This window comes from Hyperolius riggenbachi, chromosome 1 (assembly GCF_040937935.1).
Source record: "Hyperolius riggenbachi isolate aHypRig1 chromosome 1, aHypRig1.pri, whole genome shotgun sequence".
NCBI classification, from domain to species: Eukaryota; Metazoa; Chordata; class Amphibia; order Anura; family Hyperoliidae; genus Hyperolius; species Hyperolius riggenbachi.
The window spans coordinates 353,230,561-353,257,243 of record NC_090646.1 but is presented as its reverse complement, the minus strand read 5'-3'; the positions used below and the strand labels follow the sequence as shown (position 1 = coordinate 353,257,243).

The window sequence follows — 26,683 nt, the reverse complement described above, 5'->3', positions numbered from 1 at the left end:
ATCGCTGCCTCTCCCCCGCCCCTCTCAGTGAAGGAAGACTGAGAGGGGCGGGGGAGAGGCGGAGATACGCGCTGACAGACGTGCGTGAGGCAGGGCTGCGGCCATTAGCCCTGCCTGAATGCGGAAGTGATCCCCCGCTGCACGGAGGGGATTTGAGAGGTAAGGGACCCCCGTTTAGCCACGGGATAGCGGCGTTTTAGCAGGGGTACACGTGCCCCTGCTGAATATAAGCACTGAAGCGAGATTTATTCTCGCTTCAGTGTCTCTTTAAAGTGAACCAGAGATGAAGCACCCTCGTGTATTTTACCATATATATCAGTGGGAACATTAGAGGAAACACCTACCCTGCTCTCTGTTTCATTCTTCTCCGCTCCGCCTGCTTGTTATCAGCCCTAATAAAATCCCTGACTGAGCATTCAGTCTGGCTTTGCTCAGGAATCATTATAGCTGAGTCATTATAGCAGAGCCAAAAGGGGGAAGGCTTGGGCTTGAAAAGACATCAGAGAAGACAGACTCAGCTATAATGATTCCTAAGCAAAGCCAGACTGAATGCTCAGTATGATATTTTATCAGGGCTGTTAGAAGCAGGCTGAGCAGTGAAGAATAAAACAGAGAGCAGGGTATGTGTTTTCTCTAATGTTCCCACTGATATATATGGTAAAATACATGAGGGTGCTTCATCTCTGGTTCACTTTTAATGATTTAGGACCTAGGCGGCAGTGTTTTTATATTCTTTGAATGGTAGGGTTTTGACTTGTATTTGTGGTTGCTGGAACCATTTATGTTCATGGACACTGATGTTAGGAAGTGCTTCTGACATGCTCCCTTCCCTCCAAGCCTTATTATTATCCCTTTATCCATCATGCAGGCTGGTATTGGTCAGGAAGGTGGCTCTGTCACATGAGCAATGTCAGTCCACATGGCTCTTACCACTGAAGGGTAGACTACAAGGGTGGGGTGAAAATCCGACTCCCTTTCAAAGCAATATTGTCCATTGGTAATAAAGATGAGGCTGTTTGCTTAGGAAGGAGATGAGGGTAATAGTATGGAATACCTACTATGGAATCTGGAAGCCCATTTAATACTAAGGGGATAAGCAGATGTCTGTTCCCTTCTAAGGAATGAGTACAGGGGTACATTCGTACCCTTTTCCTATTCTTACTACAGTCAAAATTAAAAAGAAAAAAAAAAAAAAGTACACCAACAGCTGGAAAAAAATATTTATCTAAAAAAATTACACTCATCAGAATTACATTTTTTAAAATTAATTTTTATCTACTGTAATCCAAGTCATTACATGTCATCCCAAGCAATATTATGTGGTCTTCACAACAATAGCTGACATTTCTTGCAGGGTCTTACCATTACTACATTGATCTAGATCAAGTTGAAATATGGAACAATACATTTGCTTTCCATTTTCATCTGCCTTTAACTCTGCTAATAGTTCAGTTCAGTGCATCAATGTCTATAAAAATCCAGAGTCACTTTATTTGAGAAATGCTATTTTATATTTTACTGTATGTGGTTATAATACATGTCTCCCACAGAAAGGACTATCTGAACTCAAGGCTTGCCTGCAGTTGCTTCAGACAGAGAAGCGAGCATTGGAGCTACAGTGTTTAACTCAGCCAGAACATGAGAAAGCCTACATGCTCATCAGAGACAACCTGCAGGTGGAGCACAATGACTGGATAAAGAAAGAAAAGGATTCTGGGAGTAACAGGGATGAACAGGTGCACTTGATAGTTTCTTACAACTTGTCAACATAGTAGATTTAAGAAACATAAAATGTTATAATAGTAAACATTAATAAATCACAGAGAGGATAAAAGTAGATCTTCAAAGTTGAGACCCGGTTCACATTAGCGTTTTTTTCCAGAACGTAACCGGAGCGTATACTGTACAAACGGAACGGATGTGAAAGGATCCAATGTTAACCTATGGATCCATTCACATGCGTCCGTTGGTAGTTGGTACGGATACATTCCGGTCCCCCAGCAGCCGGGCGGGTGGGTGAGAGAGGGTTTATACATACCAAATCTTCTGTAGCAGCCGGCGGTAGAGGCTTCCGTCTTCTTCCACATGAGTAGTCACAGCGGAAGAAGAGGAAGCCTCTACCGCCGGCTGCTACGGAAAATTAGGTATGTATTGCTGAGTGAAAACGGATCCGATCAATCATTGATCAGATCCGTTTTTACTATGAGAACAGGGGCACAGACTGAGCCATCCGGATCCGGTGAAGCGGAGACCGGATCTGCTCACTGGATCCTTTTGGCTCACAACGCAGATGTGAACCGGGACTGATTCATTCCTGAAGTGAAAAACAAAGAGTCAAATTGACTATGTCCCCATGAAGCAGGGTGCTCATACACACAACTGGACAGATCCTCTACTTGCTTCTCGTTAGTCATAAAAAAGGGGGAGTGATGCCATAATGTAGCCGGGGGAAGTGTGTGGAGGAGGATGGAAACTGGCTCTGCATCCAGGTTTAAGCTCCAGGCAACTGCTCAAAACAAAAGGGGTAACTGCACTAGAGCAATGAAGAACAGGGAAAAGATCTAAAGATCTTTCCAGTTGTGAGTATGGTCACCACACTACATGGGGACCAGTTCAGTTTAACTGTTTGTTTCCCACTTCAGGTAAGCTATAAAGTGGACCTATAACTTACTGGGTATAATTAAAAACTATACTTATCAAAAAGATTTCACTAAAAGAAGCTTAAACGTCCCAAAAATAAAACCCACTGATGATGTCTGCAAATCCAGGATCGCTCCATTTGCACACAGTGTTTTCATATTGTATGCACATGTGAGATGATCTTAAAAGACACTTGAAGTGAGAGGGATATGGAGGCTGCTTTATTTATATCCCAATACCAGTGTCCTGGCTGTCTTGCTGATCTTTCATGCAGCAGTAGTGTCTGAACCACACACCTGAAACAATCAAGTGGCAAATCCAGTCAAACTTAAGTCAAACATCTGATCTGCTTGCTTATTCAGGGTCTATGGCTAAAAGTATTAGCAGCAGAAGATTAGCAGGGCAGCCATTCACTGTGCATTGTTTAAAAGCAAATTAATATGGCAACCTCCATAGCTCTCTAACTTTAGTTGTCCTTTAAAGAAAACATCCAAGCTGTAAAAAAAAAACTCCACTTACCTCAAACTTCCTCCAGCCCCTGGCAGTCGTTCTGTGCCCTCGCCGCAGCTCCTCTCACTCCCGGTGTCCTGCGCTTCATGTGTGCTCCATGGCGCAGGTCACGTGGTGTACACGACATCATTGGGTCTCTACTGCGTAGGCGCAGTAGAGACCCGATGACATTTACAGCTTGGACCTTCCCTTTAAACATACAGTTTGTTTGCAAACACACACACTCACACACACACACACACACACACACACACACACACACACACACACACACACACACACACACATTTCTATATATTCTGATTTAAAATCTGTAACTCCACAACACAGGAAAAATTGTGGGTAGTAAGATTGCAATTTGGTCATCCCAGTCTTAGTAGATAATGGCTAGCTGAAACTCATGCACACTATTTATATTCCAAGTGATCTTTTGTAAGTCCCTCCTCTGTTGTCAACTAACAAACTATATGAGGTGGGAAGAGACCAAAGGTTAAGAAATTGAGGTTTATTTGGACACCAATAAAAGACAACACGTTATTAGGCACTCCGAGTCCGTGAGTGCTACTACATAAAGACACTTTAGCCTCAATTCACTAAGCTTTATCAAACACTTTATGGAACGTTATAGATTTATTGAAAGTTTTATCGATAAAACATTCAAAAAATATATAACTCCTTAGTGGATTCAAAATTAGATTTTACCCACGAGGTAAATTATCAAAGGTTCAATAAAGTGTTTGATAAAGCTTAGTGAATAGAGGCCATAGTCATTGACCTGAGTAAGTGGGCAAGTCCCGCAAAACCCGTTTTCTTTATTGGTTTCCAAATAAGCCATATTTTCCTAACCTACGCTCTGAGGTAAGGTTTTATTATACATCACTAGTTTTTTGCATATTTTTGGGGGCGCCTCCTCCCACCTCACATAGTATTCCCCTCCATCCAATTAGGAGTATTCCCTGTCATTTATATGCAGTGGCTTTTCACCCCTCCTCAGTTTGCAGATTAGTGCAGCAGAGCAGAGTGTTATACCTGTTCCAGCTTCATATTGGTCTGCTTTCCCTTTCTCTGCATTTGTAGCAGTCACAAGCCGCTGTAGTATTAATACCTTTGTGTGTCGCCTGTGTGTGTCACTGTATGTGAGAAAACTCAGGAGCTATATTAAAATAACAATACAGCGTGTGCCCCCTGACTGCTAGGAAGAAGAGAGAAGAGTGTTTCAATACTCGGCACTGGAGCAGATAGAACACACAGCACTGCTGCTCTATGAATCAAATTAAAAACTCAGGAACATGAGAATTGTGGGTGTTTATGCCAAGCACTCTCACCATAGTTGCAAATAATTGTTTAAAACTGAGTGGAAATGTCAGACTATAATAGCTGGCAACAAGTTAAAACGGACAGGTACATTGTCACTGCAAAACCTCAGATTAAAAATGGCTTGCATAGCAGTAATATACTGTATGTTATCCATATTCCATTTAAACAAACTGGAATTAAATTATTAAAGTTGCAGAAATTTTATGAAGGTTTTGTGTTGCCAGCCTCAGGGCCGAACTTCTGGAAAGACAGAAAAGGCCCAGGCCTTGGGCAGCTGCAGCCCAAGGGGCACCTGGACATGGAATAGGGGTTGCTACATATAAAAAAGAAGGCTGCTAATGGGGAGCAACACATGAAAAGGGAAGCTGATGTACAAGATAGTTGTAAATGAAAGATAGGGGCTGCAGTATATGGATGTTAGGCATGAAAGAGGGGGTGGCAAATGGAATGGGAGGGGCTCTGCTCCAGTTGGAAGGACAGCCGCAACATACCTGGCCTAGGGCCGGAACAAGTATAAATCCAGCCTTGGCCTGCCTCTGAAATGAGTGATGGTTTGTTTAAATTGACATTTGCTTGTATGTGCAAAATGATTTGTTTTCTTTTACATGAAAGAAGACCACAGGCTGTGAAAGGGCATCATTTAGTCAAGGCAAGAAATTGTTGCTTTCACCTGGTAAAAAGCAACTGCTACACACTTTAAAACAGTATGTATGCTCAAATTATATGTGTATTGAGTTCATCACCTGCTTTTCTTTTCAGTAAATAAAATATAAGTATTTTTAACTCCAAACTGGAAACATATCCGTTTTCTTTAAAGGGAACCTAAAGGGAGAAGTATATGGATGCTGCCATATTTATTTCCATTTAAACAATACCAGTTGCCTGGCAGCCCTGATGGTCTATTTGGCTGCAGTAGTGTCTGAATCAGAGCAGAAACAAGCATGTGGCTAATCTAGTCAGATCTGACAATAATGCCAGAAACACCTACTCTGCTGCATGCTTGTTCAGGGTCTATAGGTGCGTACACACGCACTACGGCCACCAACGACGGGTCCTTCAGACCCTCCCGCTGGGCGGACTTTCAGGCGACAGTAGCGCGTGTGTACGCACTGTCGGCAGACTGACAAGGCTGTTTCTGAACTATCTTATCAGTCCGCCGACAGCGCGTACACACGCGCTGCTATTGCCTGAAAGTTTGCCCAGCGGGAGGGTCTGATGGACCCGCCGTTGGCGGCCGTAGTACGTGTCTACGCACCTTAAGGGCCCGTTTCCACTATAGCGTTGCGGAATCGCCGGCGAATCAACGCAGGCAAATCGCATGCGGGTGCGATTCCGCATGCGTTTTTTGCCGCGATTTCGCATGCGATTTCGCATAGGTTAGGGTGATGCGATTTTAACCATGTCACTGCCTGTGTGAATTAACATGGGTACCTATGCGAAATCGCATGCAAATTCGCGGCAAAAAATGCATGGGGAAAACGCATGCGATTTCCCTAATAAATACATTGCGTGCGATTCGCCTGCATTCCACACGCAGGCGAAATCTGAGGGCTGTACCATGCAGAAAAATCCTGCACAGAAAAACGCACAGCAAAACTGACAAGTGGAAACAGGCCCATCCACTTGTATTGGCTGTGCGAATCTGCATGCGGGCAACGCATGCGGATTCGCGATAGTGGAAACGGGCCCTAAGGCTAAAAGTATTAGAGGCATAGGATCAGCAGGATAGCCAGGCAACTGGTAATGCTTATTTTTTTTAAAATAAATGTTAATTGAGTCAACAATATGCATAATGACAAACATTGCAGAATATGACAATAAGCAAATCGAACAAGCTTAACAAATGTATACTTTGTAACCATATCACTTTAACAAGGTATGATCAGCAATTACCAGACTCATTTTTGGGCTAAAGCCAATATTTAGGAGGTAGGATAAAAGGGAAGAGAGGAAGAAAAGAGGAAAGAAGAGGGAGAGAAGGCATCGAAAGAAGGAAGGAAATAGTAAAGAAACCTGGGCTTTGGGCTCTTCTGCTCTACTTAAACATCTATATGGTATGGGTTGGGGCAACCTCAATGCGTTATGTAAAATATAGACATGGGCTCAGATTTATGTTTATGATGTCAACAACAATAAGTCTTTTCCCAGAAGAACTAAAGAAAGCAATCATAAAACCCCTCCTGAAGAAACCATCACTAGATCCTGATTCTGTAACCAACTACAGACCTGTGGCGAACTTACCATTCCTATCAAAAGTTATCGAGAAAGCAGTCGCCAACCAGCTAGAAGCCAGGCTTACAGATAACAACATCTTTGATACTTTTCAGTCAGGATTCAGGAAAAGGCACAGCACTGAAACAGCATTAGTCCGAGTAATGAATGATCTACTTACTGCAAGGGACAAGGGTGATTGCTCAGTTCTGATTCTTCTTGACTTGTCAGCAGCATTTGATACTGTGGATCATGAAATTCTTATCCAGCGACTGAAGAATTACTGTGGCCTAAGGGGTACTGTTCTTAGATGGTTTCAGACCTTCCTATCTGGCAGGACACAGCAAGTATGTCTGGGCACACACTACTCTAATCCAGTGCCACTTCCCTATGGAGTTCCACAGGGTTCTGTACTATCACCATTACTCTTTGCAGCCTACATGCTCCCACTGGGCAAAATAATCCAGAACTATGGCCTAGGATACCATTGTTATGCAGATGACACACAACTGTATCTGTCCTTCAAGCCTGGCACCCAAGACCCATCAGCATCCATAAATGCGTGTCTAGTGGATTTACAAAATTGGATGAACACCAGCTGGCTGAGGCTGAACTCTGACAAAACAGAGGTGTTGGTGGTAGGTGGTCCACACATGATGGATAAAGTTCAAAACGCTCACCACCTCAAACTAGCAATTGGGGGAGATACTGTACAGTATAAAGACTCTGTGCGTAACCTTGGGGTGATCCTGGATGGAAATCTAAAACTCAGACAGCAGGTATCAGCTGTCGTCAAGTCTTCAAGTAGCCTAGACTACTGCAACGCCCTGTTCATCGGATCTACAGATAAGGCTCTGCGCCCCTTACAGCTAGTACAGAATGCTGCAGCCAGACTCCTAGCCAATGCCCCCCGCAGCTCACACATCACCCCAGTACTGCAAACTCTTCACTGGTTGCCAGTAAAATGGAGAATCAATTTTAAGATCTGCCTGCTGACATTCAAGGCTCTACACCACATGGGACCCAAATACATAGCGGATCTATTGGAACTTTATGCCCCTTCACGCACCCTCCGCTCTGCCAACAAGATGAAGCTGGTTATTCCCAGGATACACTTAACATTTGGTGCTCGGGCCTTTTCCTACGCAGCCCCTACTCTATGGAACTCACTTCCACAATCAGTACGAGAGGCTCCTTCTCTGGACAGCTTTAAAAAAAGGCTAAAAACTCACCTCTTTTCCCGAGCCTTTGAGACTGCATAATGCAGGGTCGCAGCGCTTTGAGTCCCCAGGGAGAAAAGCACTATATAAATATTATTGTTATTGTTGTTGTTATCTAAGGTAGCCTGATCAGTGAGTGAATCTCGTATGTCTATTCAGCATACCCAGATCGAGGTGTATTTATCATATCTGTTCTGCGAGGAGTGTACTAATTCTTGTATTATGTAATTACGGTAACTGCTTTTATTAATTCAGCAGTTGTGGAGTAGTGATCGATTTTCAGTGTCTCGCAATAATTTGTCTGGCCGCCACCGAGACATGTCTGAGAAAGGATCTTTTTGCATTAGCTATTGGACCTGGTAAGCAAGGTAGCAGGGCAAATTTTGGGGTCGGAGATTTCAAAATCCCAACTACTTTGCAGTATAATTTAAATGTTAAGTACCAGAATGTTTTTATAGGTTTGCAGTCCCACCACATATGGAGCTATGTACCTTTGCTTTCTTTGCAAAGCCAGCAGAGTTCGGAGATTGCTGGGTCATACTTGTGAAGTAATGCTAAGAAGGCCAAGGAAGTTTTGTGTGAGAGTGCATATTTTGTCCTAGTCTTAAGAAGTAAGTGTTGTTTGGAGATCAGTCTCCCATTTTGAGTTAAGGAACAGAGCTGCTCCCTTGGTGAAGGAGAGAAGCAATAATTTGTATACTTGTGATAATGTATGTTCTTGTGGTTCTGATCAGGTACAGAGCAATTCATATGGTAGGAGCTGTCTGCATATATTCTCTTTAAGATATAAGGAGTTATAAAAACTTGATAGTTGGCGTGGAAAAATCCATGTGAACCTAGGGGAATTAGGCTGTGTGTTAGCTACAGAAGGATTGGGAAGGTTCCTTAATGAATTTAGGTGTCAAACTTGCGGCCAAAATTCCCTGGAAAGATGGAGGATTTGTGGACTGTGAACACCAACTGGAAACGCAAGGTTGTCTACAAGGGCCATTAGGGGGCTTGGAGTAGTAGAAAGTATTGCTTATTTTTAAAGATTTGAATGGGTGATTCTGTGTTTTTTTTCTACTACGGTTAACAAAATGTTGATTAGGGTCTCAATATTGCTTTTTTTTTTATCAATGGCATTTATTTATCTGCAGCATTGTGTACATTATCACTATTATAACACCTATGTAAAATGTTGCAACACCTATGTAAATATGGAGAGAAGGGGGAGGTTTCTCGTTCCAACAAAAGATACAGAGTAACTTTATAATAAGGTCTCAAAGATATGCTCAGATTCAACCTCCTAATGCTTGGAGATACTAATGTCCACTCCACCAGTAGATCAGCGCTATCACATGCAAGTCAATTCCCTTGTTTATTCTTATAAAAAATAAAATAATTCCATGTTTTGGTCCACACTATGATGGGTTTGTACTGTGCACAGTAACAGCGCATGCACTGTCACTGTCCATGCACAAACCCCTTGTCCAGAGTATCTCTGTTGTGTTCATTGCTATTATTCAGTCACTGCAATGGACACCAAACTGAATGGACGTTGGCGCAGTTTTAAATGGATTCTATTTTTAACATTAGATCTGTTGACATGTCCATATCCATTGTGGTCTGTTCCTTGAAATGGACACACACTTGAACCTAAAGTGACAATTTCCTTTACTCGTGCCAAATGCATCCCCAAAATGTTTATTTTGTATAAACAAAACTAAAAACAATTATGCACTCTGTTTAAAGTGGACCTGAACTCTTGCACAGGGCAGAAGGAAAGCATAGAGAAATGCACCCTGAATGTATTTAGAGAGTTTAGCCTGTTATATCCCCTCATTTGTGTCTAATCACAAGTTGTAATTTGATCCTACCCTGTATCACATGACTGCCTACGGCAGATAAGCAGATAAGCCCATTGGAAAGCACAGGCTGTAAACAATATATCTGCTTCCATGAATCAGGAGGTAGAAACAGTGCAGATTTATTTTAGAATTTGTATCAGCTGTAACAAATACATGTTTTTTGTTTAAAGGTTATTATGCTGTTGTGTATCTTTTAGAGCAAAGAGGAGTTCTGAGTTCAGGTCCACTTTAAAGGAAGCATGAAGTGAGATGTGCATGGTGGCTGCCTTCTCTATTTTATAAAAAAAAAAAAAAAAAATGCTAAATGCCTGCCTGTCATGTTGGTCCTCTGCTCCTAAAAAGTCAGTGACTCACAATAAGTATATTCTGACTCAAGTCTGACTCCATTACTTGTTCGCTTATTGCTGATGTACTACTCAAAAATGAGAACAAGAAAACAGCATGACAGCATTAAGACAAATGACATCTTTTGAAAAAGAGAACAAAGATGGCAGACTTCAGAGTTCTCTCACTACATGGCTTTCCTTTGTAAGTGACAAGTATCTAAGAGCATGCATGTCTGTCAATAGAGGGCTACAGAAAGTACCCCAGTACCAGGCCCATGGTGGAGTTGCGTTTACCATGCTGGAGAGTCTAAGCAGGTCTTTATAGTTCAACTTAAAGTCTGAAATTATTCTGATGGTGACTCTGGAAGATGTGGTAAAATTATATGTTGTATATTTTCAGAATCCTGTTTTATGGTGGCCATACATGGTACAATTTTTTCATACAATCTTACCATTTCTATGTAATATAAGGGAACTGCCTAAATTATCATTTCAGTATATTCACTTAATTTACCCTTATATTACATAGAAATGGTAAGATTGGATGAAAAAATTGTACCATGTATGGTCACCATAAGATGCATTTGGAAATTGGCATGTGACTGTGCCTATTGTTTAATTCTAGGAGCAGTGAAATAAAAGTACGTGTTGAAAGTCTAACATCAGAGCTGGAGAAGCTGGCTGGTAAAGCTCGTGCTCAGAATGCCCAGTCAGCACAGATGATCAAAGATTTCTTTAAAGCACACAGGTATATACTAAAGATCAGACACTAAAATATTCCTGTCAAATTACACTTTTGTCATGATATTTCTTATTTTTTTTTTTTTTTTTTTTTTTACAAAAAACAAAACCAAACAAAACATTTCCAGCATATAGCAGACATTTAAAGTACTCTAAAGGTGCGTAACCACACACCATTTCTGTTACCTGGAGGGATCAGGACTTGACCCTCAAGCGGGCTGAGTTTTGTACAGATACGTTGATGTCCTCTACAGGTTCTGTTGCTACGGAGGGGTGAACAGAAGATAATGAGGCACAGGATGAGAGTAGCATGGAGTGGGCAGGGTAAATAGGAGAACAATAAGGTTGGTCTGGGCCTGATTAAGATGATCATGGTTAAGTTGATCCACCATTCCCAATCTATTGTTGACACAATGGGGAGGATCGGGGGCTGCCGTACACACTCTATATTTCAGCAAAAGCACCAGAGGCCAAGAACCCTCTACTTTGTGTACAAGGCTTACATTGAACCTGATGAATGAAAGTTCCAGGTTAAGTTTCAGAGGTTTAGTTTGCTTGTACAACTGATTCACAACTAACTGCTACTGTTAGCAACTACTAGTCATCACTGGCAAATCCATTAAACTGTATTGAAGCATAGTCATAGCAAATAGTCACAATGACTTAGGGCCTGTTTCCACTACACGCAGATTGGGTGCAGAATGGATGCAGAAAAATTGACTCCAATGAATGCCTATGGGGCTGTTTCCACTAAACGCGATTTTTCTAATGTAGATTTTCCCATAGGCATTCATTGTTGTCAGTTTTTCTGCATCCATTCTGCATCCAATCTGCGTGTAGTGGAAACAGGCCCTTAGTCATTGCAACTAAGTTGTCCATGTGACATGGCCCTAACTGCTGCAGAAGGCTTATCTGACACGTATGTGTTAAATGGCCACCGATGGGTTGGGCACAGGTTGAGCCAAATGATGGCTCTCCCTGCTGCCACTAAAGTCCACGGCGGCGTTAAATACTATTCCTCCTCCGAGTTGTAGCAACTCGGGGAGATACGTAATTTGGGGTCTGGCAATCGCCGGATCCCCGAATTACTCTTGCACGGGGAGCGCATCATAGCATTGCTGCTATAACAGTGCCCAGCAACCTGTTACCTGTTTCATATATAACAGTCTGCACTCTACTCTGAACAGGACACCTGAAATGAGAGGGATATGGTGGATGCCATATTAATTTCCTTATGTACAATACCAGGTGCCTGGTGTCCTACTGACCTTTCATGCATCAGTACTATCTGAATTATCCACCTGAAACAAGCTTGCAGCAAATCTAGTCAACCACAGTCAGAGCACCTGATCTGCATGCTTTTTCAGGGTCTATGGCTACAAATATTAAAGGCAGAGGATCAGCAGGACAGCCAGGCAATCTGCATGTTAAGGAAATTATATGGCAGCCTCCCACTTCACTTAAAACTCATGCAAAGCCAGTTTATCATCTCAATGTGCAGAACGCTTGTCAGATTTATCGCTATCTAGAACTCTCAAAATAAATTCTCCTCTCCATCCTCTTTTGGTAACAACAAGAGCATTGCTATTAACTGCAGCTATGTTGTCCTCCTTTTGGAGGTCATTCTCAATCCATTCCTTTGGAAGATGGACAAGGGGCTTTTGGCAGTGTCTCTGAATATATGGGGAATGTAGTCCAGCAACAAGACATACAAGTAACAGTATTGTCTTGCTATCCCTGAGGAACCATAATGAGGTAAAATCTCCTTACTTGGGATCTAACAGGGGCACAGTGGCTTAGTAGATAGCACTCTCACCTTGCCAGTTCAAATCTCTGGTTTCCTCCCACGTCCCCAAAACATATAGATAATTGGCTTCCTCTTAAAATTGGCCCTAGACTATGATGGACATATGACTACTGCATTGATGAGACTGTGAGCTCCTTAAAGGGACAGTTAGTGACAAGACTAAAGCGCTGCAGAAGATGTCAGCACTATATAGATACTAAATAATAATAGTGCAGACAGCAATGAAAACCCCACTGAGTATCAGACCCTTTACCAGTTTGCTAGAAAGCTTGTTTTATTGCTGTCAGTGTTTAGAAAGATTTCCTCTGACTAAGGCTCAACACACACCATACAATCTTGGTTGTTCAATCTTACCACTTTCATGTAGTATAAGAGATTATCCAATCAATCATTCAAGGTATGTTCAATCTGTTGGCCCTTATACTACATAGATTTGGTAAATCTGTACAACCAAAATTGTATGGTGTGTGTTGATCTTTAAGGTGACCACACACGATACAATAAAATGATCCGATTTTACAGCAATTTGATAAAAACTATCGTATCTCCCGAAAAAATCGGAAACTTTTTTTTCAAACGACTGAAAAATCCGATCAGATTTCTCGTTATTTTCTATTTATATCAATCCGGAATGCCAGATATTTCTCTTCAATTTTTTTAAAGATTGTATGGTGTGTGTTAGATTGCCAATTTATTAATATACACACCCTAGCAATTTTCTCAGAGTTTCCAATCAGTTTTATCATAATTGGGGGAAAATTGTACATAGGTGTGTGGTACATTGGTCAGATTTTTGAAATGTTACAATCAGTCAAAAAAATTTATTGCAATTCTTAAATTGAACAGATATTTAAAAAACTGTATGGTGTGTGGTCACCTTTACTCTTAGAGACAGATGACACTTACCAGTGAGGCACAGATGATAGTAAAACCTGAAAGACTACCTAACTCTTCCTAACAGTACTCAAAACGAAATACACCTTGAGCTGTACCACTGTGTGCAAATATGCCTGTCTGTCCTTTGGGCGGTGTAGCTTTATGACTGTAGCAGCTATGAAATGTGTGGTTGGTTTGTACATACCCATGTGTTGTATGATTTCAGGAATCTTTTCCTCACATACAAGAACGCATGCAGGAAGTATCAGGACCAGCAGCACAGGCTGGAGTCTCAAGCTGCACTGATATCACAGCGTCAGCAACAGCAAATACAGAAACTCATGGAGGATATCCAGTGTCTACAGAGGAAGAAAATCGAGAGGGAAGCAGGAGAGACTTCCTTATAACAGACTTCACGAGTAAAACACAAAGGGCCTGGCCTACTCTGGCATCTCTAGGCATCCCGAGTGGGGAAACAGCAGTGATCCAGTAACTCTGTTCCACTTCCAAATGTTTTTTTTCCCCAAATTGCCTGCTATTATGTGATAGAAGATTACTGTTATTTAGCATTATGTGCTCTATGCAAAGAAGGGTTTTGTGGCAAATTGCATGGCTTCCCGGGATTCAGTTCCGTACTCACAGGAGGACGCACCGCCGCACGTCTAGTAGGACGCGTGGCGGCTAGTGGAAACAGGGCCTTACTAAATCCACAATTAAGAAAAAAAAATCCTGATTGAAGATTTACTAAGCAAAACAGGCCAGGCACACATCTTCTCCCCATGATAGCAGGAATCAGGAATTTACTATGCCATTCCTAGCCATTCCTTTCCTGCTGCCAATGGCTGCAATCACTAGCTGTTTTTATCTGGCAATGCTCCTACTTGTACATATAAAAAAACCAACAACAACAAAAAACATGCAGGAATGTATTATAAACATTTTCAGAGAAAGCTCAAATATTCAGTAAATTAGTTATTTATATATATGTTTTAAATGGTATAACCCCACTTTTTAAAAGCCTCAGGTTGGCTAGTCAGAAAGACAGAACCGCAAAGATGGGCCTGTGACTAGTACCACCAATCATGTCTTAAAATTAAAATTGGGTTGTATGCCCCACTGTTAAGGATAAGGGGCTCTTCTCCACCTCAGTGTGTCTTAAAAAAGGCACCCAGGGTAATAGTTTAGGGGGTTTATGATGTCATTTGGTCACCATCACCATTAGTTCTTAGGTCATTATGTAACTTTTTCTTCCCTGGGTGGTTACAGGTACCCTTTAAGGAAATGTGTACATGGATACTAGTATTGTCCGGATCATGAACGATTCGGATCTTTGATCCGGATCTTATTTGTGAGTCGAATCATCCGGATCATCAAAATGAACGATTCGGGTTCACAAAGGGGGTGGAGCCAGGAGCGGCACGCCCCCCCTCTCAGCGGGCAGGGGGGTCCTGGAAGCAGAGCAGAGACGGATCGCTCAGTTCGAGGGGAGCCAGCCTTGCAGGGACAGGTAGATGAGAGAGGGGACATGGGTGCCACTGCCAGATATGTGTAGAGCACACATACTGGCTGCAATGTGCTGCTCATTTTAGGCTAGTTGTGCATAGTGAACAAATGGGAAAGTTTTGGCTCAGAAGCACAGTTCAGTAACTTTGCAGACAGCGTGCTGGGCTAGAATGACAGTGCAGGCACTGTGATTGCAGTGCAATATGATCCTCCTGCACTCTGCTCTAAACAGCTGCACTTAACTTCTCCCTAAATGTATGATGAGTGTTCGAGGTGAGAACAGGACACATTGGGGAATGCTGTCTTTCACTGTGAGACGTTTGCATTCAAAGTATACAGATGAACATATAAGTGAAATATATTTAAAGCATATGATTGCAACATGTGGACAAAAAACATTTATGCTCTCTGCTCAACCCTCTTCGTCCACCTCCTCCCTTCTCTGTCCACTCCCTGCCCTTCTCTGTCCATCTTCTCCCCTTTTCTGTCTGTCCACCCCCCTCCCCTTCGCTGTCCACTGCAGGGAAAGTCATGTCCTGCTAGTCATTTCACCCCCAGAATGCTTCCCTAGTCAAATGATGCGAAGATTCGATTCAAAGATCCGGATCTTTTCAATGATCCGATTCGAATCATCCGAATCATTGAAAAGATCCGGACTTCCCATCTCTAATGGATACTGTTTTTCCTTGCTGATTTGAGTGGAGCCAGGCATGAGCTGGACATAGGTCTTGATGTGAATGAAGATGTGATAATGCATTTGCTAGCTTGCATGATACCATCACTTTCAGCAGCTGTACTAAACTGATGGGTCACAAACTGCAATCCCTTGCCTTTATAAATCAGGCCCAAGGTTTATCTCAGGTGCTTGGCAGTCATATTTATTTCTATTTAAACCTCCCATCCCAGGCACAGTACAGGGTGAGCTTTGCACATAAATAGATAACGTGTGACCTTCAGTACATTCTAATATTAATGTTCACTGTCAGAAACACAGTGCATGCACTGACCACAGGATTACAGACTCCATAAAAGATCACCTCAATTCAAATATAGTCATGGAGGAGCAGTAATTCAGCACATATGCACATACTGTCAGTGTCTTGTTATATTTACCTTGTATTGCATGCAATATGGCAATCAGAGGAGATTAGAAAACATGTATTAATATATGTGATATTTTTATATCTGTGATTCTTTTAGCCAGTTTTGTCATTTATACATTTTGCCAATAAACAAAGCCAGCTACCTGGACAGTAAATCACTAATGATGATCATGAGTCATCATTCTATGAGCTGACAGGCAAACAGTTATCTGAAGACTGAAATAATGGCATTTTCTGCTTTGCCGTGAATTGTATCAGGGTATGCGGATCACAAAAATCAACACATCAAATCAATTAACTGTATATAGCAATTTAAATGGAGATAGATCTTGGTAAAAGGTCTCTAACCTAAGTACATGAGTACACTGAGACGTGCAGACTTATTCCATTAAAAAGTAACAAGATTAAAAAAACAGAGAACCTGTAATGTAAGTCTCTCTGTTAATGCTCATATCAATTACGAATGAAAGTACTCTGGGAAATATAGTATGAATATGTATCCCTAATGGTGAAGGCCCCTTGGCACACGGAGGGATAAAAATGTACTTTTATTCCGTTCAATTAAAATATAAATAGCAGCGCAATACACATATGACATGACAGTGCTGTACATTCATGTGTTCACGTATAATGACACACAATGTATGTGAGCGAGGGGCACGCAGGCGTTGTGTAAGCAAACCTGCTACCCTGTTGCAGGTGTCCACACAGGCCCAATCTATATTGCACTGGGAGGAAACACCACTATACTCTCCCTATCAAAAGGTATAAATACACCTGGCCTTTCATCTCTGTTAATACTGCCAGGATCGGCAGGTGTCAACAGCAAAAACTCACCCACACACCTGTTATCATTAGGGCACGAGCCCACTGCTGCGTTTATGAAAACGCATGCGTTTTTAATGTGTTTTTATAAACGCGGCAGTGCGCTCAGGCCATTAGAGGTCTGAAACTCCACCTCCTTCACTAGCAAAACTGCCATGTAGTTTTGTTTTCTGAAGTCTTCCAAAGCTCTGGCCACTCCCCCCTTTGTGGCCTCGGCCCACCCTGAGTCGGCCTAATAAGCTGGGGGCAGGCTGTGGCAATACAGGCGGGGTGGCCAGAGCTTCTGAAGACTTTGGTTGAAAATGGCTGCGGCTGTCATGCTGATGGAGGGGGCAAGCCTTTCAGACTTCTAATGATCACGGATATGGGTGAGGCATTGGTACTGACACAGATCCTGGCAGTTCTAACACAGAGCTTTACATTTAGAGCTCTTTCACCCTTATGTATGTACAGTCTTGTTCCCCTTTAAAGCGGGATTGTCACCATAAAAATCAAATTTCAGCAGCAACTGGTCTGAGTGTATTAAGTGATAAAGATGCTAATCCTGCATTCAAAACTTGCAAAACTTTTTCTGCTGTTATGGTTTGGAGTTATCACATACTTTAGGAGAACTGGCCCTAGTGCCACACAGTGCCAAAGAGTTGAATGCTGGGAGTTCTTTTTATCTATAATATATTCCTCCTCTTCACCCCCTTGCCCGGCGTCTGACAGCTGGCTTGGCGGAACTGTCAGCTTGCCAGCTGGCTTGGCGGAACTGTCAGCTTGCCAGCTGTTACCATACCAGCTGGTGGACTCTAAGGCCTTCCGTAAATTTGTGGGCATTGGGACACCACAGTGGAAGATACCAGGCCGCAATTATTTCTCTAAAAAGGCGATACCCAAACTGTTCCATGAAGTTGAGAGGCAAGTGGTGTCATCTCTGGCACACAGTGTTGGGTCAAGGGTCCATCTGACCACGGATGCCTGGTTTGCCAAGCACAGTCAGGGCAGGTACATTACTTACACAGCCCATTGGGTCAACCTGGTGACCGCTGACAAGCAGGGAGTACGTGGCTGTGCAGCGGACCTACTTGTGACACCTCCACGGCCTGCAGGCAGGCCTGCTGCCACCTCCTCTCCCCCTGCTACATCCTCTTGGCTGTCGTCCTCCTCCTTGGCTGAGTGGCAGCGCAACTCTACTGGTGCTGCGATCTCCTCTCCAGCTACACAGCCCCAGCTCCCCAGGGCCTATGCTGCATCTTAGACATGTCTTGTCTCAAAGCGGAGAGTCACACTGGAGCAGCTCTCCTGGCTGCTCTGAACAAACAGGTGGATCAGTGGCTGATTACACATCAACTGGAGATCGGCAATGTGGTGTGTGACAACGCAGCAATCTCATTTCGGCTTTGAATTTGGGAAATTTGACACATGTACCCTGCATGGCACATGTGCTCAATCTCGTAATCCAGAGATTTGTGTCTAAGTACCCAGGCTTACAGGACATCCTAAAGCAGTCCAGGAAGGTGTGTGGGCATTTCAGGCGGTCTTACACGGCCATGGCATGCTTTGCCGATATTCAGCGGAGAAACAACTTGCCGGTGAGACACTTGATTTGTGATAGCCCTCCTGATGTTTGACCGCCTGCTACAACAGAAGAAAGCCGTCAAACAGTATTTCTACAACTACAGTCAAAGGACACAGTCTGGGGAGATGGGGATGTTCTGGCCGAAGTACTGGGCACTGATGCGAAATGCCTGCAGGCTCATGCGGCCGTTTGAGGAGGTGACAAACCTGGTGAGTCGCAGTGAAGTCGGCATCAGCGACTTGATCCCATACAGCTTCTTCCTGGAGCATGCCATGCGTAGAGTGGTGGATCAAGCTGTGGAGGAGCGTGAACAGGAACAGGAACGGGAGGAAGAGTTGTGGGATCAATTCTCAGCAGAAGCAGGTGATTCCTCAACACCTGCGGCAGCACAGGGGGGGGGGGGAGGAGGAGGAGGAAGAGTCGTTTGGGGAAGAGGAGTCAGATAATGAAGAAGGTGTTGTTGTTTTGGAGGAGGAGGATGAGGCGGAAGAACAACCGCAGCAGGTGTTGCAGGGGGCTTGTACTGCTCAACTTTCCCATGGTATTGTTCGTGGCTGGGGGGAGGAGGAGAACTTAGCTGACATCACTGAGGAAGAGCAAGAGGAGATGGATAGTACGTCTGCATCCAACTTTATGCAGATGGCGTCTTTCATGCTGTCCAGCCTGTTGAGGGACCCCCGTATAAAAAAACTCAAGGGGAATGAGCTGTACTGGGTGGCCACGCTACTAGACCCTCGGTATAGGCACAAAGTGGTGGAGATGTTTCCAAATCACCAGAAGGCAGAAAGGATGCAGCACTTGCAGAGCAAGCTGGCAACTATGCTTTACAATGCGTTTAAGGGTGATGTCACAGCACAACGCAATAAAGGTACCACTGCCAGTAATCCTTCTCCCATGTCCACGCAGGCAAGGACAGGACGCTCCAGCGATCTCATGGTGATGTCGGACATTCTTTAGTCCGGGGGTCCCCAACCACCGCTCCATGGCCCACTGCTGGTCCATGGGGCATTTGCAGTTGGGCCGCGGGTCTGTCCTCTTGCCCCCCCCCCCCCGGCTCCCCCGCAGCCGCCGCTGCTGTTACATTAGCTGGTGGCCGCTTCCTCTCTTATATTCTCCTCTCATGAGTGTGCTATTTGGATTCACAGCAGCGTGCCTCGCGGCTGCTGTGGTGAGGCAGAACAGGAGAGCGGTTCCCCTGGTAACGGCAATACACATCGCCGCTACAGGAAGCCGCTGCCCTGCTTCCTGCCTCATCACAGCAGCCGCGAGGCACGCTGCTGTGAATCCAAATAGCACACGCATGAGAGGAGAATATAAGGGGGGGGGGGTTGGGGCTTCTGGGTGCATGTGGGTCAGCTATACTGGGGCACTACCTACACATACTGGGGCACTACCTACTCATACTGGGGCACTACCTACCCATACTGGGGCACTATACTAGCTATACTGGGGCACTACCTACCCATATTAGGCACTATACTAGCTATACTGGGCACTATACTAGCTATACTGGGCACCATACTAGCCATACTGGGCACTATACTAGCTATACTGGGCACTATACTAGCTATACTGGGCACTATACTAGCCATACTGGGCACTATATTGGCTATACTGGGCATTATACTAGCTATACTGGGGCACTATACTACCCATACTGGGGCACTATACTAGCTATACTGGGCACAATACTAGCTATACTGAGGCACTATACTACCCATACTGGGGCACTATACTAGCTATACTGCGGTAACTACACTAGCCATACTGGGAGTATTAAACCGCCTATACTAGGGCAACTAAGCTAGCTATGTGGCTGCACCCCAGTCTCCACCCCTCCCCCCGTAACCTGCTGCACATGACACTGTCCACTATAACCCTTCGCCCCTGCAGGCCCCGGAGTAAATTTGGTCAGAAAGCAGTCCCCGTGCCAGAAAAGGTTGGGGACCCCTGCTTTTGTCCAACGCCTCACCTTAGAGCTTCTGGATCCACCCTCCACCAATGCCTCGACCGGCAGGTAGCCGACTACCTGGCCTTAAGTGTGGATGTAGACACTGTGAGCAGCGATGAACCCTTCGGACTACTGGGTGCGCAGGCTTGACCTGTGGCCAGAGCTGTCCCAATTTGCCATCCAACTTCTGTCTTTCCCTGCCTCAAGCGTCCTGTCAGAAAGGACCTTCAGCGCAGCTGGTGGCATTGCCACTGAGAAGAGAAGTCAAAAAAGTGTTCAGTACCTCACCTTTATCAAAATGAATGAGGCATGGATCCCAGAGGGCTACTGCCTTCCCGAAGACTAAGTCAGTCCCCGCACACAGCATCTCTGCCTGCACGCCTTGTGACTGCCTGTCCCATGACTAAGTCGGTCCCCGAACAGCATCTCTGCCTGCACGCCGTGTGACTGCCTGCCCCATGACTAAGTCTGTCCCCACACAGCATCTCTGCCTGCAGGCCGCTTGACTGCCTTCTCCGCCACCGCCAACAGGGTCCAGGACTCCAGGCAGATTCCTGAATTTTTAAGGTCGCTGCTAGCAGCGGCCGCTATAATAATTTTTCTGGTGCGTGTACATGCCTGCCTAATTTTTCTGGCTGCACTGCGGCTGCAACAACAAAACAAAAGGCATGTACATGTGCCAATTCCCCTTCGTGATCGTTACCTTGCCGTGGTGAAGGGGCTTGCGTATCACAATGAAGTAATGACCGCCGGCTATACGAGTGTCTCGGGGGGTGGCACACCAAAGATAATAAGGTTGTTGCTTCATTGTGGACAGACAAAATTCAATCAGCTGGACAATCACTGCTGTTCTGTTATTGAGCTACCTCAGCCTGGCGACCATATGGGCTTGAAAACCGCGATCGCCTGCACTCTCACCATGGTGCGCACCAGTCTAGCACAGCCGTCACAACACAAACAGCTGTTTGCGGTGCGTTACACAGTGAGTTTGGTGTGTCAGTGTGAAGCAGTACTCTAATTACACTCTCTGATTGATGTATACACATGCAAGATGTTTTAAAGCACTTTAGGCCTCCAATTTAGCATGCAATGTGATTTCTGCCCTTAAAATGCTGCTTTGGGTCAAATCCAGATTTCCCCCCGGGACCTTTGGCGTCTATGCCCCCTCCAGGTGTTAGACCCCTTGAAACATCTTTTCCATCACTTTTGTGGCCTGCATAAATGTTTCTAGTTTTCAAAGTTCGCCTCCCATTGAAGTCTATTGTGGTTCGCAAAAGTTTGCAAGTTCGCGAACGTTTGCGGAGGTTCGCGAACCTAAAATCAGAAGTTCGGGCCATCTCTACTCTCACCTTGGGTTAACTTGAAGCTTTGTAGCTTTTATACAGTATTTTATACTTATTACATGAACATTTATCAAATTATATGCATGTGATGGAAATATACATTCTAATTAAAAAATATTTCAGATTTATTGCATCATTATTTTTTTATATTGGTAGTGTTTTAGTGTTATTTTTTCATTCTCTGCTGCATCCACTCTAAAATATAACTAAAAATTTGCCCCCCACACAATTTGACAAAATTGTTCAGTTCTGAGATTTATTGAATGAAATGATCAATTGTGTTAAGTAGAAGGTGAATGAAACATCTCTATCAGTGGAACTCAGTCAACTTTTCTAGAAATATTTGATAAATGTCTGGCGTCAGGTGTGGCAGAGAATTTCATTCGATCAATCTGTGTAATCAATTGTGGCTACCATTATACAGACCTGTGAAAAGCTTATGTTATTTTAAAGTGTAGAAGAGCTTGCATGCAAAAAAGTCTTATCAAGCTTTCAAAATGATCCCTGAATCTGATCTATAATATAGATATTTTACGTGTTTATTATAGTCCTGTGAAACAATAACATAGAGAAGCAGAAAAACACTGTTTGCATATAGTCACTGCTGTCAAGCTCTGTACTTAGCAAACTTGCTGTGCTATCTGTGCTGTACAATGTGTGATCTCTGCTTCCATGAATATTAAAGAGATTACCAGATTTTACATTAGTAAAGGTGAATATGTCATTATTCACTCAATTTTCATATCTGATGCAGCTGCTCCAGAGATATTCCTTTTGGAAAATAGATTTTTGCACAAATTATAGAGCTGCCAACAGAGTTTCTTCCTTAACAAGGAATTATTTTTGGCACAGCAGACCTTCATGGACAAAAATACATACATGGCTACACATTACACAGGGGGATGGTATATACACATGTTACAATTTAGCATTACACAGTGTGAATTGACAGTTACATCGTACATTACACAATTGGAATTGCTATTTTTTTTGGGGGGGGGGGGGTGAGAACTGGGGGGAATTCAGAGAGATTATCCCTAAAGTCAATGGTAGTTTGATGGTTTTTGCTGAGTTGAGGACAAGCTTATTGTCCTTGCAGGGATTGTGAGAGCAGGGTGGAGAGGACGGGCCAGTTGGCAAGCACAGGGAAGCCCCACTCAATATATAATGAAGTCATTACTGCTGTACTATGTAAACAGCACACATGCACAAACATTGGGAAATCCATTAGCACAGTAACAAAAGCTAGACAACAGCTAATAGTGGAGCACACTGATTTGTACATCTACACACACCACATACACTGTTACCAGACTGTATACATGCACATGCAGTGTACGCAAACACATTTATGCAGTTTTGAAGGTTCTTAGCAAAAAAAAGTCCAAACTTCTATATGATGCAGTATATACGTGTTGTGGGCACAAACACATTCTGACATGTGCATATCCAATCACACTCCAAGGTTACAGAACATGGTAAAGAGAACATGCACATGCTGATTTTCTTTGCCATCATATCTAGTGGCTACTGTTCCTTTACTGACAGACTGGCCACTTGTTTACTGTTCACTAGCTGGAAACACTGTCTAGAAGGCTTTCTGGGTCACATATCTGACATTTCTAAATTTAATTTTTCTGGAACAGCTGCAAAGCAAGGAAAAACCTGAGGGGTTGAGCTAGAGCTGTAAGTACATCTCACCTGCTGGAAAACCTCCATAGTTAGAATTGCAGAGCGCTACAGGAAAGTGGAAGCATATTTTTGGCATTTTACAGCCACTGTTAAAGTTGTTTTGGTCCAATGTTCTGTTTAGTATCATTAGGTTACACGTGCATCATTTTATCCACAACTGAACTCTGGACTCTTCTATCAGGAAAAAAAACTACCTAACCATTGCCAGTAACCGTCACAAAGCCAGTGATTTACTGCCAGAGTTTATGGACTTTAAAGGGAACCTGTGGTGAGAGGGATACAGATGACATATTTGTTTACTTTTAGGCCTTGTTCACATTATCATATGCAGATGGCCGTGTGATTGGAACGCAACGCCATCAGCGTTTGTATGCGTTGCGTGGCTGACCCATTCACTCTAGTGAATGGGTCAGCCACGCGTTTTGCTAAAAAAAATGCGTGCAGCTTGCGTTCACACACAGTACTGGTATGGAACACATGCAGTGTTAACATCAGACAGTGCAGTCTATGCACTTCTGATGTTCGTGCGTGTCTGCCGTCCACACATGTTGCTAAAATATGGACGGCAACGCGTGTAATGTGAAGGAGGCCCGGCTAATCCTCTGCCTCTAATACGTTTAGCCATAGACCCTGAACAAACAAGCAGATCAGGTGCTCTAACCGAAATCTGACTGGTTTAGCTGCATGTTTGTTTCATTGTGGCAAGTTTGTGCAATTTGCAAACGTGCCATATTTTTGTATTGTGCATGAAACAACAATGTGTACTTAGTCCATTAGGGGGAGTCCTAGAATTATATGTACTGTATGTATATCAGGCTCACTGTAAGCTCCTTATGCTCTCTGTAAATACATTTCTTCACTCACTTGATATAATAAATAGCTAAACTTTAAAATGTGTTATGCAGAAATGTTAATGCAAAGAAAAAAGTTACAGCGCAACTATAAGACATATAATACACTATTACTACAAATAAGAGTGTAGTTGCTTGGACAAAGTTGGTGCACCCAGTCCTTGTATTTTACATCTAAGGCCTGGTTCACATTAGCATTTGCCAACAGAACCGGGCGTACAATTCCGTGGTCCGTTCCGCTGAGTGGACAAAAAAATGCTGCAGGACTCAATTTTCCGGACCGTTTCGCTCAGCTGAACGGAAACAGAAGGTTTTGCAGCATATAGGAACCAATAAAAATGGATGTTTTACAGCACACTGGCTGTAAAACGGACCGATTTCACCGGATCCAGCTGGCCTGATCCGTATGTCCGGTTCCGTAAAAAAACGCTAATGTGAACCGGGCCTAAGTGGATTCTGGTATTTTGAATTCCTGGATTCAGTTTATTGTTATGCCTGGTACACCCCATGCAATTTCCTGTCAGATGACTCGAATTGATAATTTCTGACAGGTCTGATCTGATTTCCGATCATTTTTCTGATGGATTTTGTATAGAAGTGATCGAAAAAATTATCAATTTTTCAATTTACTTTTTTTTTCGATTTTTGATTTTTCGTTCCAACATGGAACATGAAAGAAAAGAATAACAGCAAGATACATCACATAATGTGAAAAAAAAAATACAGGAAAAGGTACATGTATCTCATAAACAGGATTATCACAAAGTGTCAGCATCGTACATAAACAGAAGTAACCATAAAATAAAAATGCAACTACCATAACTGGAAGTTACAAATGTAGGTCATCAAGAGACATGCAGTGTTGCCCATTCAGACCATGCATTCCACACCTTATTAAATGAGGGTGAGGTTTCTCTAATAACAGAAGTGGGGCCTGATTCACAAAGCGGTGCTAACAGTTAGCACGCTAGTGAAAAGCCCTTTATCACGCCTAAACTCTGTTTAGGCATGATAAGTTTAGGTGTGATAAGTTTAGGTGTGATAAGTTTAGGCATGATAAGTTTAGGTGTGATAAGTTTTTAGGCGTGATAAGTTTAAGCACCAACCGGGTTAGCACCGCAGTGCACAGCTGATCAAAAGTTTTGCGCTAGCAAAGTCTGGTGCACTTTGCATAGAGTTTAATGGCGCCGCTTTGCGTGCGGGACTTTGCGCGCGATCTAAACTTATCTAAACTTATCATGCCTAAACTTATCACACCTAAACTTATCATGCCTAAACTTATCATGCCTAAACTTATCATGCCTAAACTGAGTTTAGGCATGATAAAAATGGTTATCACGCCTAAAGTCTTTAACTGGGTTATCACCGCTTTGTGAATCGAGCCCATGATCTTCTCAAGGGAGTAAGTAAAGTGGATCCGAAGAATCAATTCAGACCTTGAGGTGGGGAGGTATCTCCATGTCTTGGCTAAGGAGGCATTACAGATCTGGCCCAAGAGCTTATTCTGATATTTAGTCAAAGGAGAGAGGGGTCTATGAAATAGTGCAGCCCAAGGGTCCGGTTGAACCTGTGTATCCAACAGTTCCAACAGCCAGAATCAAGGGCCCAGAAATTAGAAACCTCAGGGCAGCTCCACCAACAATGCAGCTGGTCAGCTGGAGTGCCACATCCACAAAAGAAAAGGTCAGAGGATACAAGGCCCCCAACTGAAAAACTGCACAGGTGTCCTAAACCAGTCATAAAGAATACTGTAACTTCTCTTCTCGGTAGCAGAGTTAATGGAGGAGCTAGCCAGTGCCGTGAATATGGTTTCCCATTCACCCTTGTCCCAAAAGGCATTCAATCTATCCTGCCACTTACACATAACCCTAGAACAGGGAATCAAAGGTTTATACCAAAGGTTATAGTATGTGGTTAAAAGCAAGCCAACAGGACGAGTAGAGGAGAAGCTCATCCTTGTTTCCCTATTCTTCTTGTTTTCTTGTTTAAACTTGCTATTAGACTGTAACAACCTATACTTCCTCTTCACATACTACCACAATTTTAGCCCCCAAATCTTCCATAGTGCTGTACAGTATAAAACAGACTATGGTGGAGAGTGTAGATAAATGTGCAGTTCAACACCATGTACAATCAGGACATCCAGTGACACAAATATAAATACATACTGTACAATTGATGTATAGTTTGAAAACATCACCAATATTGGTACATGTCCATTGAATACAGTAGAACAGAAACAGGAAACACTAGGGGGTGGTCCCTTCCTTAGCGAGCTTACAACCTAAAGGAGATAAGACTAAGAGGTGAGACTGCAGTATGATCTCCACAACTGTATGGGCTCCTTCTGGCT

At 43.3% G+C, this 26,683-nt stretch overlaps 1 protein-coding gene and 1 long non-coding RNA gene across 10 annotated transcripts in view; one reads left to right on the top strand and one right to left on the bottom strand.

Moving 5' to 3' along the window:
- Window positions 1-16,569, top strand: part of USHBP1 (USH1 protein network component harmonin binding protein 1) — a 64,898-nt gene extending 48,329 nt beyond the window's left edge. For 6 of the 9 annotated variants that reach the window (XM_068234154.1, XM_068234152.1, XM_068234153.1 and 3 more), the window contains 4 exons: window positions 1,551-1,736; window positions 5,080-5,171; window positions 10,700-10,822; window positions 13,725-16,568. In XM_068234154.1, the coding sequence (XP_068090255.1) occupies window positions 1,551-1,736; window positions 5,080-5,171; window positions 10,700-10,822; window positions 13,725-13,905 (582 nt within the window). In that variant the 3' untranslated portion in view covers window positions 13,906-16,568. Of the gene's footprint in view, window positions 1-1,550; window positions 1,737-5,079; window positions 5,172-10,699; window positions 10,823-13,724 lie in introns of all 9 variants that reach the window. The other 3 variants (XM_068234147.1, XM_068234146.1, XM_068234148.1) reach the window with 2 other exon arrangements.
- The window catches only part of LOC137513774 (uncharacterized), a 31,466-nt gene extending 7,891 nt beyond the window's left edge, over window positions 1-23,575 (bottom strand). Inside the window, exon 1 of the long non-coding RNA XR_011020527.1 lies at window positions 23,489-23,575. This is a non-coding gene — a long non-coding RNA (uncharacterized lncRNA). The remainder of the gene's footprint in view (window positions 1-23,488) is intronic.
- Window positions 23,576-26,683: the final 3,108 nt, after the last annotated feature.